General features: G+C 49.5%; 4 protein-coding genes and 1 non-coding gene across 5 annotated transcripts; 2 read left to right on the forward strand and 3 right to left on the reverse strand.

Annotated features, from left to right (window-relative positions):
- Positions 1 to 2,426: 2,426 nt before the first annotated feature.
- Positions 2,427 to 2,999, reverse strand: COL26b_008374 (uncharacterized protein; the record flags this gene model as incomplete). The annotated part of the gene is made up of 3 exons (XM_053181136.1): positions 2,427 to 2,560; positions 2,641 to 2,771; positions 2,836 to 2,999. 3 exons carry the CDS (start codon positions 2,997 to 2,999, stop codon positions 2,427 to 2,429), a joined length of 429 nt encoding a protein of 142 aa, XP_053034883.1.
- An 818-nt stretch (positions 3,000 to 3,817) lies between these two features.
- On the reverse strand, positions 3,818 to 4,552 carry COL26b_008375 (uncharacterized protein; the record flags this gene model as incomplete). Its single annotated transcript, XM_053181137.1, has 2 exons — positions 3,818 to 4,296; positions 4,372 to 4,552. 2 exons carry the CDS (start codon positions 4,550 to 4,552, stop codon positions 3,818 to 3,820), a joined length of 660 nt encoding a protein of 219 aa, XP_053034884.1.
- A 5,233-nt stretch (positions 4,553 to 9,785) lies between these two features.
- COL26b_008376 lies at positions 9,786 to 9,869 on the forward strand. Its single transcript has one exon. It is a non-coding gene; the product is annotated as a tRNA-Glu (tRNA).
- A 1,787-nt stretch (positions 9,870 to 11,656) lies between these two features.
- COL26b_008377 (uncharacterized protein) lies at positions 11,657 to 12,236 on the forward strand (the record flags this gene model as incomplete). Its single annotated transcript, XM_053181138.1, has 2 exons — positions 11,657 to 11,892; positions 12,164 to 12,236. 2 exons carry the CDS (start codon positions 11,657 to 11,659, stop codon positions 12,234 to 12,236), a joined length of 309 nt encoding a protein of 102 aa, XP_053034885.1.
- A 157-nt stretch (positions 12,237 to 12,393) lies between these two features.
- On the reverse strand, positions 12,394 to 14,727 carry COL26b_008378 (uncharacterized protein; the record flags this gene model as incomplete). Its single annotated transcript, XM_053181139.1, has 1 exon — positions 12,394 to 14,727. The coding sequence occupies one exon, from the start codon at positions 14,725 to 14,727 to the stop codon at positions 12,394 to 12,396; it is 2,334 nt and encodes a 777-aa protein (XP_053034886.1).
- Between the last annotated feature and the right edge of the window lie 109 nt (positions 14,728 to 14,836).

The following is a 14,836-nucleotide window of genomic DNA, read 5'->3' on the forward strand; positions in this document are numbered from 1 at the left end:
TGAAGGTGATGAAAGTGCCCAGGAGGGTCTGTCGAAAGCTTGTGTGCGACTTGTAAGATCCATGTCGCGAGTGTGCCTCGAGATCGGGAGCAATTCCGATATGATAGTTGACCAGGCTGGAGTCCAAGACGTTCTGCCTCTTCTGAGCCTCCTGCATAGCACCTGTCGGGACCTGAGGTTTGCGCTGCAAGCATTCACCCCTAATAAGTCTTGCGAGACTGAACATCCAGCTACGAGTATGCCTTTGACTGCTCAACCTGGTATAGCTGCTGCAGATATTCTCTCTGCTGCACAAGAACAGAAGTCGCTGTTGACCCATGGAACCAACACCAACAGCGATAACCATGATCAGTCGCTGGACTCAGTCGTGCTTTCTCTCTTGGAGGCTTGTAAAGCGTACAAGGATCTTCATGATCAGCTCCGGGGACAGATTTCTGCAAGTTGGCGCAAAGATGACGCGCGAGAGCCTAGGATGTGTCCAGTCAGGTCTTGGAGCCAAGCATGTGCCTCCTGCTCCAAGACTGAAGAGGCTGCTTCGATTCTCCGGAGCTGTCTGCATCTTTACACCCCGAAAGCATACGCTGCGAACGACCCATCGGTTTTCATCGAGTTATCCTCTAGGTTTTTGAATAGCTGGGCAGACCTCGGCAAGGGAATGATGGCACTGAGAAAGGTTTTATATCTTTCGACGGACGTGAGAAAGCAGTTGCAGAATACGCAGACAACTGTGAAGCGGGCCACGCAGCTTCTGAGCATTTGGATCGAACAAATCGAGAACAACACAAAGGCGGAAAATTACATTTGAGGCTTCGGGGAGACTTATATTGATTTTACACGCAAGCGAGGACGGATGAGACCGTTTTAGAACATGAGCTACCTATGGAGACCGTCATAGACGCTAGAGAAAAGGTGATGAGACGGGAATGATGGAAAGCATGGATGCTTAATGCAGCAGGAATAATTAGAGGATCGGGACCAATTGTCCCATAAGAATATTGTAGTGCTTGAATGTGAGACCAAAAATACCTTTTGGAATCTCTACACTAATTGGAATACCACGCACCATATTTCCTCTCAGCATGTGAATGCTGAGCCAACCTCACCGGATCTGTAAGCATCAACGATGCTCTGAATAGTGGTATACGTTCCAGCCACGGTCATGAAAGATGCCAAAACCACCGTGAAGCAATGCAATAGACACAGACCCATCTTTGCTTTACTCAAGGACCGTACTTCCCAGTCCATGTACAGTCCCATAAACGCAGGAATAATAAGCTGTGGCACAAGAAGATGCAAAGTCAGAACTGGACTGTCATCTTGATCACGTGTGGGTGAACTTACACATGTTGGCATGCAGCAGATAGAGCCGATGAGACCAACCAGGTAACTGAAAAATGGCACTGCTTCAGCAATGACGAAGGCAAGTGCACTGATTCCCAAGGTTGATCCACTTGCGATGTCAGTTCCATATGTCCTCATGTAGTCTGCGGGGTACTCACAGCCACGTAGCCCAGTGAACGAAACTCTTGTTCTGCAGATGAACCGAGTTGCGGAGAATGCGAACAAGCAACTAGAAGTTGTCAACGGCTCAACTCTTTCTTAGCAGTGGCAAAGACGACTCACAAACTTGGCGGCCAGATGGACCCACAGCGTGGTAGTCATGATGAAGCCGGGAATGGAGATGCCGTAGGCTATCTTCTCCAACGTTCCGCCTGCGCTCCCCAGTGATGGGCTGGCGACATACTTGCCGCAGTACCTTCGTAGTCTTTAACATCCGTGTCATCTAGAAGGACCTCAAATGACTCACATGTAGACAACGGTCCCAAAAGAGACATAGCATGCGCCCAGGAAAATTTGAGACGAGAAAAGCGATTTGGTGAACGATCTGGGGCTTCTCATTTCTGCAATGACCGGCATAAAGGTAGGTGTCGAGCCATAGCCAACTAGGATATTGTAAGAAAAGATTTCGACCAAGTGTAGTATTGCAGTGCTTACCGAAGAGATTGATGGTGGCAACTACCCCAGGAACAAACGCAGGAGCACCAATGGAGTGAACCTCCATGTCATAAGGACCCTCCTGAGGAGCAGCGGCTGGTCTATCGACCTGAGTAACGCCAACTCTGTAGTTGAACGTCAGAATCCAGCAGGATCTAGGTGATCAAAGAGGTTGAATCTTACACTACAATGAATACGGCCGTGAATATCGATGCAAACCCAATCCATGCCAGAATCGACAATCTTCCAAGCGTTGGAATACTGGAGATTAGTGCAGTACACGTTGCTGCGACGAGAGTCCAAACGATGTTGCAGACTGGGCGGTTAGAGAGTGTCTTGAATCCTTCCGCCAGGCCAACAAAGCCAGAACCAGAAGCTAGCCTAGACCCATGGTCAACTAAAAATGGACCGCATTGGAGTCGGATAGAAGCTTACACCCAAGTCAAAAGAAACAGACCGCCTGCGACTTCGCGAGCCACGGGGCCACCCATTAGGGCAGCGGCATCGGCGATGTTGTGCACACCGGGATACCGCATTCTGAAGGCGTACATGACGTAGGCGTAATCTGCGAGTTACCCAGATTGTAAGTGACTGCCGAGTGCAGGCGAGGCCCAAGAACATCAAAGAGCATTGCCGAGAACTCACAAGTCGTGAGGGTTCCCCAGCTCACAAGGAGAATAATTCCCGGCCCATATCCCACTGCGCTAAATGCTGACGGAATAGTCAAAACGCCGGTCGCGAAACACAGCTTCATCAAGATGATGACTGTGCGTTTCCTGTGATTATGCCTTAGCAAGATCTCTCCACAGCGAGAAAGTCATGCAATCGTGTTACGCATACCAGCCGAGAGCCCGGTATTGGGCTTGTTGGAAGACCTCACCGACATCTTCAACATCAACGGATCCGGTCTGACTACTGTCGCCAGGAACAGCATTGTTTGGGGTAGTCAAGTCTGGCTTCTCGGACAGATTCGGGCCTGAGCTTGTTTCGTAGGAGGAGGACATTGTGGCGGACGTTTGTCCTGCGAGGATTCTGAGGATTCTGTTGATCGGACAATTTGCAGGCCAAGTAGCGCCGATGAACTAGAGAACTGAGTAGCTCGGTATTCCAGCTCAAATGCGCAATGACTGCACGCTGTCTTACGAGGGATCACGGAAGGGGGCAGAGTGTTTATAGACACCAGAGGTCGGTCAACGACTCCCTATCACAGACTCTTCTTGTCTCCAAATGCCGGGGTTCATGACCAGGGCAAACTACCCCTCAAGCATGCGGAGAACCCTTGAAAGTTGGAGGTGTTGGGACATGCAAAGGACGTAGGTATCTGATATCTACATGTTCCACTAAGCGTGGGCCTAGGACACGGCATTCCGTGGCTGTTGGCAAAGCATTCCATCTACCCCAAGGCCTGGCTGCAAGGTTATCAACCGGCCATGAATTCATTGGCAAGTGCAAGATAACGCTAGACAGAGGTGAGTGCAGATCTAGTCCTATTTGCGGGGAAGATTGCTTGGATAACCCCGTGGAGATAAAGCCCCCAACACCCACAATAGATAGAGCGGGTTCCACCTCGCGGATTCCCGACGCTAGCAGATTTCCGATAGCGATGCCATGCCGTCGAGTGACATCAAGGGTTGGAAGGCTGTCCGGCCTACCGGCGAACGTCCTCAAATAGCCTAACCTGGTGCGATGCATAACCCCGAATGCTGGCTAGTAGCTCTAGCAATATCGGCGGAAGGGTTCGCTAAGAATAATGCAGTTCAGAAATATTTGTAGTGCGTGATGATTGAAATTCCATTGAAAAATCTAGGAATGGGCAAGAAACTCAGTCGGAACTGACGCCTCTGACAACATAACTTCCTCCGTTTATGGTGATCTCTTGATTTGCAGCCCAAATTTGGCTGTCTCTCTCCATGACCTCAACGGCCTGAAAAGCTCGTGGAAGTCTTGAGACATCCCCAGACTCGAAAGAAACCTCCCAGTTTGCGCTAGAAACGTTGCGATCCTCCCGGCGAGCCGAGAATGAGCCGTCGGGGAACTTCTGAATAGCCAAAAACATGCCTCCGACCTTTCCAATAAAAATGTTTCCATCTTCACTCTGAAGAATCCACGACATCTCGCTTGGTGCACTCTTCGATGTGATGTCCCGCCAGACCTCTTCATAGTCCGTCGGCGCACCGCCCTTGTGCGGGCAGGGGGTCGTTCCAATCTCCAAATCGTCTCCGTTGGGTAATTTGTTGAAGTAAGCGTCATCAGGAACGATGAGGTCAAGCGAATCAATGATGTGCGTCCACCGAAAAGTTGCTGAAGAAAGCCGCAGTCAGTTGCTTGCACACGAGGGACAACAAAGAAGAAAGCATGGTGCGAGTGGTGGCATACGGGGAGATTGTTTCAACATGATGCGTTCCCCGGCGCGGCTCCATTGTATGGTTTGATCTTCTCTCGTGACTCGTAAGTCGATGAAGTAGCCGCCGACATTGAGGGCGATTGTGTCGGTATCCTCGTATGCTGGTTCAGGATGCCAGCGGATGCTGATGCGTTTAACAGCTTGAGAAGGCATGTTTTTGGCTTGGAAGGTTTAGGAACAGCGTGATGTAATATCAAAGACAAACAGGTTGAAAAAATAAAGTCATGGAGAATCAGGTTTGATGAAGCTTTTTCTCCGACTTATGCTCGGAAAATGAGCGCAATGATTAAGTGCACCGGCACCGGACTGCACTCCTTCGATAAACCGGCACCGAGACCCACAAAACGGCACCAACGCATCTTCCCGGGTCAAGTCACTCTGAAGGCTTTCTATTGCTATGTTGGCGCCATAAGGTACGCCGACGAATGACGAAGTATGCCCTGTTCTAGCTCTGTAAATGGAGTTCATCTCATTACAGGGCACATCCATGACACGCCTAACAACTTACGTAAATATTATTCTCTCGTCTTCAAACCTCAGCATTGCCAAGGACAGACGAAAACGCAGCATCGCGAAAGAAGGCAATATGAAATGTTTATTGCAACATTAGACTGACTACGGGTTAGACTTACTCTTCAGGGCTGTCCACCAATTTCGAAAGAGTTACCTGGCTGCTCTATGCTTGGAAGATGGAAGAGGGTGGGTTGGGTCTAAGTCACGTGTGATCTACAGATACTACTCCACGCACTGGCGGGCTGAGTGGTCAATTCTTTCCGACGGGCTCCCAACAGCTTTTGGGAAGCAAACCAGACAATCGCAGCAACCTGGCCCTCTTGTTATACTCGATCGATTGAACCAGTCGACTGGTATGCTGCACCCGAAGAAAGGGACGAGAAATGGATACAGTTGCAAGCCGAAAGTCCAAGAGGCACAAATCCATCCCGGCATGTGCTAGATGTCACAAATCAAAGCAAAAGGTAAAGTCTGTGGAGAACGGCAATAGGGCGCAGTGAGTCTAAGATGTGTATTCCAGTGTGATAGAGGAACGCCAAGATGCTTGCGATGCGTTTCAGCCGGTGTTGAATGTACCGCAATCAATCGACAAAATTCCAGTGAAGTTCCTCGAAGGTTTGTAACATCCTTTGATTCACACATCAGAAGATGTTTCGAGAGAGAAACTTATCGGCTTGCTGACTTGGATGATAGTGCTGTTCAATATCTTGAGCAGAAGCTGGCCGAACTCGAAACCCTTGCTACCACAAGAGAGGATGTTACGAATGCGGCGTTGCCAACACAAGACGACTTGAATATCAACGCTGTAGAAAAGGATGTCCTCCAGATCGCTGGCATATCTGTTATGCGTTCTTTGTCAGCAAGTGGCTTCGAATGCAGTGAGAAAATTCAGCATAAGGCGAAGCTCTTTTACGGTTCTGAAAGACCTCCACTCAAAATTCCAATAGGTGGTATCTATCACGAGCTCAGCCCAAGAACGGCCGGGCATGCATATGCATCTCAATTTGTCCACTTCAACGCTCGAAGAATACCTCAGCATGTGGCAAAACGGCTTTTTGAGAATTACAAAATGGACATCCTGCCTAGATTTCCCTGCTTTGAAGAAGATGAAATTGGTAAATATTTCAACTTATTCTACGAGCAGGAACTATCCAGAACCACCAACGAAACCCTGGAAGACATCGCAGATTTTGTAGTTCCCATGGTGCTGGCTATATGCTCACTGACGTCCAGGAATAACAGCTTCGAAAAGGTTGCTGCCCTGAGCGAGGCTCTACAATCCGATGCTTTGCGTCACGCAGAGCGGATTTTGCAGCATGCATCCATCCAGTCATTGCAATGTCTGCTTCTCGTCATTCAACTCGCGCTGTTACTCCCAAATACCGCTAACTTATGGCATTCGACTGGGGAAGCTATGCGGATAGCAGTGTGCCTGGGACTACACCATGAGCCTGATGACCGAATTACGAGGGACCACAAACTCTGCGAAGAGCGACGCAAGCTTTTTTGGGTTGTAGGTCTAGTATGGCATAAAATTCCGGAACAAATTCTAATATCTGAATCAGGTCTACCGGCTTGATAGGATCGTTTCCATATCTGCGGGATGTCCTGTCGCCCTAAGTGACGAACACATCACAACCCAGCTTCCGTATGGAGGGGGCAGTCCGTTCCATGGTGATACAGACAGCAATCATTCCGGAAACATTCAGAGCGTCACGCAAGAGCGGTTCCTCATGAGAACGCATGCCTGCATCTTACAGTCAGAAATACACGCCACCCAGTTCTTCGATCAATCCCTCCCAGACTACGTCAAGGACCACGCGGACTGGACCAATAAGACCAACGAAGCCGTTCAAAGGCTTGCAAACGAAGCCACGCCTGGATCTTTGACTGATCCGTGGCTAATTTCAGCACCTTATCAATGTCGCGTTCTACTCCATCGGCCATGTTCCAGAAACATTGTGGTGTCTGACGAGTCGTTACTGGCCGTTGTAACTGCAGCGACCAATCTGATTGCTCTGGACATGAATGTCGCTAAAGCAGGGGGGCTCGTGATGGCATTCGAAATAGGCAATCGGGATTTTCAAGCCGGAATGGTTTTGCTTTACGCTCTCCGGAACCACCCTGCAAAGCTGGAGGAAGCTTCGCTTACGGTTACAGCGGGGAGAGCGCTTTCAGATCTTGTGCACCTATTCGTACGTACTTCATATGTTTGTCTTTCCACTTCCGTGACGGAGCCTAACATGGGCCAGAATCTGCTGTCCTCGAGATGGCCACCATTGGCAGACACTGCTGCATATATCAACGAGCTAGTCGATACGAATCTCCGCAATCCAGTCGGCCACAGTGGTAGCGCTTACGACATGAATGTTCTTGAGGAGCTAGACTGTCTCGTCACCCAACGACGAATCCACAGCATTCGTCATCGCAACATTGTATTGCCACAGCAGAAGAAATCTGCTGCTGCTGCCACTCAGCCGAAAGATAGTGGTCAGCAGATGGGTGAAGGTCTGTTCGAGGACGAAAACTGGTGGCGAGACTTCATCAACGATGATTTAGTTACGAACGACAGTCTCTTTTCACTGACTTCACCAGATGCGGCACGGAGTTCAGTTTCTATCCTCCCGCACGAGAGAATTCAACATCCGACCGACCCAAGACAAGATCTTTCCAATCTAGAGAAGCAATTAAGATCAATCATCGACGCTCTACCTTCATGTAGCTTTTGTAGAGACCGACGAATCAAGTGTCGTCTCCAATTACCAGCTTGCAAGGAATGCCATCGCACTTCACGTAATTGCGTGATATATGACCCAATCCTTGGAAGCAATGTACCGTTAAAGTATGTCCGAAAAGTATTTCCTTGGATCTTGCCGGATTGCTAATGATTAAGTCTGAAAGGCGCATACACTCTCTCCTGGAACAAATCCGACATAAAGCTTCAACTAGTTCGCCAGCTCCTACAATCCGAACGAATGAAGAACGTGTGAAAAGACGTACAACGGGTGTCCTGCTGCCAGTGAGATCAGGCCCGCAGGAGGAGCTACTATGTGGTGATTCGCAACGCAAGTACAGCGATACGTTTTTCGGGACCTGGAGTGCTTTCGGTTGCCTTCGGCACTTACTTCAGAAGCGCCCATTCACAATTCCTGAGACTCTGAGAACTGCCAACAAGTGGAACTGCCACATCGTTTCGCCAATGAGATCGCCTTGGAACGGCGACATCACTAAGGCGTTAGCTGAAGGTCTTTTTCAACTGTTCAACCGATCTGTGAATGCATTTTTTCCTGTATTGGAATCTTCAACCCTTGACCGCATTCTCACTGGATTCTTTGACTTTTCAAGGTCGCAGCCAAGTACAGACACTGAGTTATTCTATCTGGTGGTGGCAATAGCATCTTCGGTTGGCACAAAGAGCGACCCTAGGCTGGTTGTATGGGCGGAGTCATCATTTGCAAAGGCTATTGAAGTCTTACACACTGACTGCGACCACGGCTCTCGCCCATCAAATGTTCTCCTCTTTGAAAGGACCTTGCTAATTTGCATCTATCTCCTCCTAAATCCACAGGCAGGTGACATTTGGCGACATCTGGGTTTCGCAATCAGACACTATCTGGACCTTTCCCATCGTCCCTCTACGGAGGAGTTAGACGAGGGTCATGGTTGGTTTTGCACTCTAACGAGGACATTGTATTGTCTAGAAAGGTATGCCCCCAAGTATTCCAGCCAACATCTGATAAGACGTCTGATATTGCCTTAGTCAAGTTTCTATCGCCTTCGGACGACCCAGCCTTCTGGCCATCGGCGATGGGCTTCGCAAGGTGAGTACAATGCCGTTCAAGTGCATTCATGATCTCGTCTGACCTTCTTTTAGGAGCTTACCAATCAAACTACTGGCACGATCAGAGAGCAGATTTCCGTATCGTCGTACTTGATTGCGTTTCTAAAGATGAAAATTCACAACACTCTTTTAGCAAATGATGCGAACAGCCTAAAAGTGAAAAGAGACGACCTCCAAGGAGCCTGTCAAGAGCATCGTCGGGTCCTAGACGAGTGGTTCGTGCGTTGGAAAGAAAGAATGAACTCCGTTCCAGAGGTGGCAAAAGAGTCCTATGCCGGATTGATTTCTTGGATCGAGTTCAGTTACCACCATGGAATATTCATCATATCCCTCCTGTGGCCCACTGCAGGAGGAGATGCTGCTCGTGTTTGCAACGCTTTGTCCGATGCGGGCTTGCAACTTACGAGGCAACAGCAGTTGTTCGGACAATTATTTTCGGTTGCCCAGGATGACGCACCCATCCTGGTTTTTCCGATTAACTGGGCAATGTCTCACACAGTCTTTCAGGTGGGATTGTCCACCATCGATAGTAACTCCAAGTCATCTACCCAGGAGGAAACGGGCGCTAGGTCAACAGCACTTGAACGCTGTTTATCTCTGGTTTTGCAACTTGAAGCTGACTCAACGAATCTTCTGATGGGGCAGTCCGTCGTACTTCGAGAGTTGATTTCTAATTAGCTTAGGAAAAGAAGCGCAGGTGGCCTTGGATACCATTCTTATCATTTTCAAGAAATCCAGTTGGGCTGGGCTGTAGTAATCATCCAAGCCAGTCGAATGCAAACAAATATCGAATAATGCGACTCAAAAGACCGTCGAACACAAGTTCTGGAAACGTGAATCGTATTCCATGGCCGGAATCCAACGTCATTTCGGCTAAGCCTGGCTGCAACTCTCTTAGAAAAGGCCCAATCTTGACAACGGGGAACTGTCCCCGCTGGCGTATCCACCATCGGAAGGGCACCGTGGGTTTAAGAAAATTCTGCACCGAGCCATCTCTTCTACCAATTATTCACACACATTTCCAGTAATCACTCCGATATGGTGTAGTGGCCAACATGATGCCCTCTCATCTCCGAGAGGCAGGCATAGCCCCGAGTTCGATTCTCGGTTTCGGAACATTTTATAACTTTTTACCTCTGAACCTTTTGTATTCAATTCCATAATACGAAGCTACACGGTGCTTCACGCTCTTCTCATTCGCATGAATCGTTGGCCATCCATGCTAATGAGTTGTGCAATATGAATCTTCTTAGACTTTTAGTTCGTCGCAAGTAATCGAATAAGAGAGTTATGAGATACCAGAATCAAGCCACAGCAATTGAAAGGAGACTAGTGAGCTGATCGATTCATCCGAAACGCCTCAGCTAGCCGCATTGCTGTGTAGCGTCCACGCCTCCGTCGTCATTGCAAATGTCTCAAAGCAACCTGGCGTGTCTGGGTGAATGGTCAATACCACCACGGCATTTGCCGGAGGGGCAGCCGTAACCAAAGACTTCCCACACCTTCACGGACACCTGCCAGCCGCGAAGTCTGTTGCAAATACCTCGTTCTCCAAAGTTGACATCAGCGTTTCGAAGAAATTTGCAGTCAATAATCATTCGAGTCCATTAAGCTGGCATACAGTCTCGTATGATGCAAACTGTGGCAATATTTCTTCTGGTGTTGGGCCATTCGCGATCAACGAAGGCCTGGTCAAAAGCTCAATATGGTGCGATGGGAAAAGAGTTGTGAAAATTTACAACACGGGGACGGATGCTCTGCTGGTTGCCCATGTTCCTGTTGATCCAGAAACCGGACGTGCTTTGGAGAAGAGAGATTATGCTATCTCCGGCTGTCAAGGCACGGGTGCGCCTATTTTGATGGACTACTCCCAGGTAAGTCTGACCTCCAATTTCGTACGCGGCAGAAATTTAACGCAGGAAGTAGACCGCCTTGCCCAGGAGGTTTCTTCCGACTGGCAATGCAATTGATCGCCTTGATTGTACGTTCGGAGCCCTTGACGCCACATTTTGTGAAGTTGGGAACCCAATCGCCTTCGTCACCGCAGGAAGCGTGGGTATTGCAGGGGACGAACCAGTCGACAGTATCGATTCTGATAGAGAGCTTGTGAAACGGGTTCGAGAAATCCGCGGGAGAATTTCCCAGAAGTTGGGTAGGTGCAAGGAGTGGGAGAATGTTGATGAACAGTCTCCCATGTTGCCAATGGTAGCTGTGGTGTCTAAGCCGACCTCGTCTGAGGGCCACATTCAGGCACGCCTTTTTCTCGACAATCACTGTCATCCGAGCATGGCAGGCACAGGAGGTGTATGCACAAGTGCTGCCAGTCGTATCAAGGGGTCCATCGTTAATCAACTTCTAGCCCCCGAGACGCTGATAGAAGATGAGTTCGTCATTCAGCACCCGGCAGGACATCTCCCAATCTCTGTCAAGACTGATGACTGCGAAGGCTACAGTGGTACACCGAATTTTCACAGACTGGGCTTCATGCGCACTGCAAGATACATCTTTCAGGGAAATTTATTCATTCCCTCAGATTTGGAGTAGAGGCTAAAAGCTCTATGCATGTAAAGTGATGATGTGCTTCCGGGGCGTTTTCATAGCTTAAGCGCTTAAGTAAGTTGAAATCACGATGAACAATGGACTCTTGCCAGCATATTTAAATGGGATGTGACACCCGATATTAGTGCAGCACCTTTCTCGTCTTGTGTCACACTCGAAGGAATAGCGCCATCGCCTAAGCTGTAAGTAAGCGCGATCCCTGAACAACGCCTCCGCGTCACTCCGCCTTAATACGGTAGTGCTTACTCGCCAATCTCACCGATATATAGAGAGCGACTGGCCCAAGGTCCTTGATGCATGATTTTGCGAAACTTGATGTCCGAGCATTCCGACACACGCTCATGATGCTGCTGTACCGCACCGCAACGCTGCTCTGGGTTCTCAATGCCCTGGCGCCGGGTGTTTCCGCGTCGCCCCAGAAGCCATGTCCAATCGACAAGCGATCGGCCCAAGAAGTTGTGCAGAAGCTCGGCCTCATTCCGAATGAAGAGAAGGGCTACTATACCCAGACATTCCAGGATCCCGATACGGACAGCGGCAACCGCTCAGTCAGCACAGCGATTTACTACCTTCTGGAGGGGTCCGTTGGACCTTCGATCTGGCACCGCGTTGATGCAGCAGAAGCCTGGCACCATTATGCAGGAGCTCCTCTCACTTTGTCCCTGTCATACGATGATGGGAACCCGGTAAAAGAGATAGTGCTCGGTCCTGACGTCTTCGACAATCAACAGCCCCAGTACGTCATTGCAAAGAATCAATGGCAAAGGGCAACGAGTCATGGAAGATGGACTCTTGTGGGAACAACTGGTAAACTCTCCTCTCCGTGTATGAAACATCAAATTCTAATCTAGAGAAGTTGCCCCCGGCTTTGTCCCCAACGGAGTTGAACTCGCAGACCCTGATTGGATGCCAAATGGAGCCTGATTTATGCGATGTGTACATTTCATGTTGGAGAAATAACAAAAATTCATCAGTCAACATGTCAACATTCTTCTGCATTGGTGACGCTCTTAGCGGAATGATTATCGATGTCTAGGTACAAAAGCGTCATGAAAAGATCTAAGGGAGCTTTGGTTGACCTCTATATCTCGTCGTTCTTCTTGATGCTCAGAACAGGTTCAGCGATATCGACCTCGCACTGTCCAGGCAAAGCAACTCCGTATGAGTCGTATTCCAACTGTCCTGTTGTCTCATTAACAGCTACCCATCTCCTGTTGAGGAGGTCTCCATCCTGGGCCCTGTCATTGAAGTTTTGTGGGGCGAACACAATGCTGCTAACAGCTTCACTGTAAAGAGTGACAGGAATGTCCTCAGCTCTGGTAAAGTGATGCATTCCCAAGTTGAACCATAACACAATGTCCTCGTTGTCAGTGCCCTCGTCATTGAAGAACTTGAGGAAGTCCTGCTGAGGCTTCATGGGAAGGTTGACGTTCGCATGGCTGTTTGCGTATGGCTCATTGTCATGCTGGCGAGAAAGTGCGAGATGCGACTTGGCAAATGGTGTTTGGTGCTTGGTCCAAGGCGAGTTCAGCGGGGTGAGGTGGATGTTGGACTTGCCTGGAACCACGCGGTAGCCACGCTTCTCACCCCATGCGTTCGTGGCGTTGGGGTTGACAATGCAGTACATGGCAGCATTGTTCGGCTGCCAGTTGAACTGCTGCTCCTCCGTCATGGTGGACTTCTGCAACTCCATTTGCTCGAAAGATCCGAGCTCGGGATACCAAGGCTGAGTCTGATTGACAACGACGAGCTGGCTGACTTCGAGGCTGTTCTTGGTGTCAAGAATGTCAAAGTCGGCCTTGTAGGTGAGAATGTGGTCGTGGAGTGACCCCATAGTTGCCTCCTGAATTCTGGGACCGAAGTTACCCTGGTCTGCGTAGTAGAATGATGACTGCAGGAATCCTGAAGCACGGACAGTGACTTCCAGAGAGCCATCTACATGAAATGAGTAGTCAAACATGTAGTCGTAGTTGCCGACAGTCGCGACGGATCTCATCGTCAGCGCGGACGCTTTGACGGTCCCAAGGTAGCTGAAGCCGTAGTCGTTGCTGCTTCCGTAACGATGGCGAGAGACAGGGTATCCGGCATCAGCCTCGAAGATGCAGATGGCGTCGGTGTTCACAACTGAGGAGTTGCCTTCGTGATATGTCACGTTCCAGAAGGTGCTGCCAAAAGGACAGTCGTATCCTTCCACAAGGGTGCCAAGGTCCGTACCAAGGCTGTAGTAGGTATCGTGGTACACAGTTCCGGCAGCCTTGGGAGTGAATCCGGCATATTGAGCAGCTGCCTCTTGAAGAGAGAGCTCGTAGATGACGCGCTCGCCCTTGAATTTGATGTCATAGTACATCAGTCCAAGAGTCCTGGAGTAGGATGTGTAAAACGACCACCCCATGTACTCGATGTACTTCTCTTGCTCGTCGACTTTGTAGCGCTTGCCACCAACCTCAAGACTCTGAGGTGCCAGCTTGTCCTCAAGATCTCTGACGCCCATTTCCGGCTTGTGGTCAAGAAGGCCCCAATCAGGAGTCCTTGTTTGCTTAAATGTCTCCTTCAACTCGCCTGCGTCCCAAGCAGCCCTGAAGTCGGCAACAGTAGCAAAAAACTTCTCGTTTGTGACAATGCCTTTCAACTTGTAAAGAGAAGAGTCCGTGCCAGTAACGTCGAGAATGACGAAGAAGTCCAAAGGAGTGAGGTACGTGGCAGTGTTGGGATATCTGAACATGACTGTGCGAAAGGCTTGGGTGCCATCATATGACAACGGCGTTCCGCTTGTGGAAGTGAGAGTTGTGCGGTTATCAGAGGAGCCATAGTAAACTCCATCAATGAGCTGGGAAGTGATATCCGAGATGTTGCTCATGACAGAGATCAAGAGCGGCTCCGACGCTGCCGTGCGAGCGTTGTCAAAGTAGCGACTGTTGTAAGGGATCTTTCCACCACTTCCGCCGTTGAAGATGTAGTCGAGCTTTTGGATCTTGGTAGCATTGCTGACCGGGAGCGGCCCAACCATGTACTCTTGCGAATCTGGCTCTGTTTTTCCGCCCGCGAAGATGACGACGCGAGCATATTTTGGCGGAGACTGAGCTGTGCCACTGAGATATGGCAGGACGTCAGACTTGTTGGTGTGAAGAGTGTCGATCCAGTAGACATAGTTGTCAGTGACATTTGCAATGCTAGGGTCCGTGAGATTCAGGCCCGCGGCTGGGTCATGAAGGAGGTTCCAGACAGCTAGATTGTCTTCAGGCGAGATTGGAGCCCAGACGTTAGTCTTAGGTGCCTTGACCTTGGGTGCCGATTCGTTGACATTGCAGGTAGTGATATTGGCTGCTCGCTTGAACTGTCGACTTGGGGCAGACGAGGCTATTGCTGGCAGAACATCCAAAGCCAGGAGGCTTAGCGCAAGTTGCTTGAAGAACATTGTGATGGCAAAAATGGGCGAGCTTTTTCGTCAACGCCAAGCTTGGAGTACTTACTAAAAAGGACCGGGCAACTGAACGAGAGATGGTGGCTTTTATGAACGATTGTGA

This window comes from Colletotrichum chrysophilum (genome assembly GCF_026319265.1).
Source record: "Colletotrichum chrysophilum strain AFK26 chromosome Unknown scaffold_73, whole genome shotgun sequence".
NCBI classification, from domain to species: domain Eukaryota; kingdom Fungi; phylum Ascomycota; class Sordariomycetes; order Glomerellales; family Glomerellaceae; genus Colletotrichum; species Colletotrichum chrysophilum.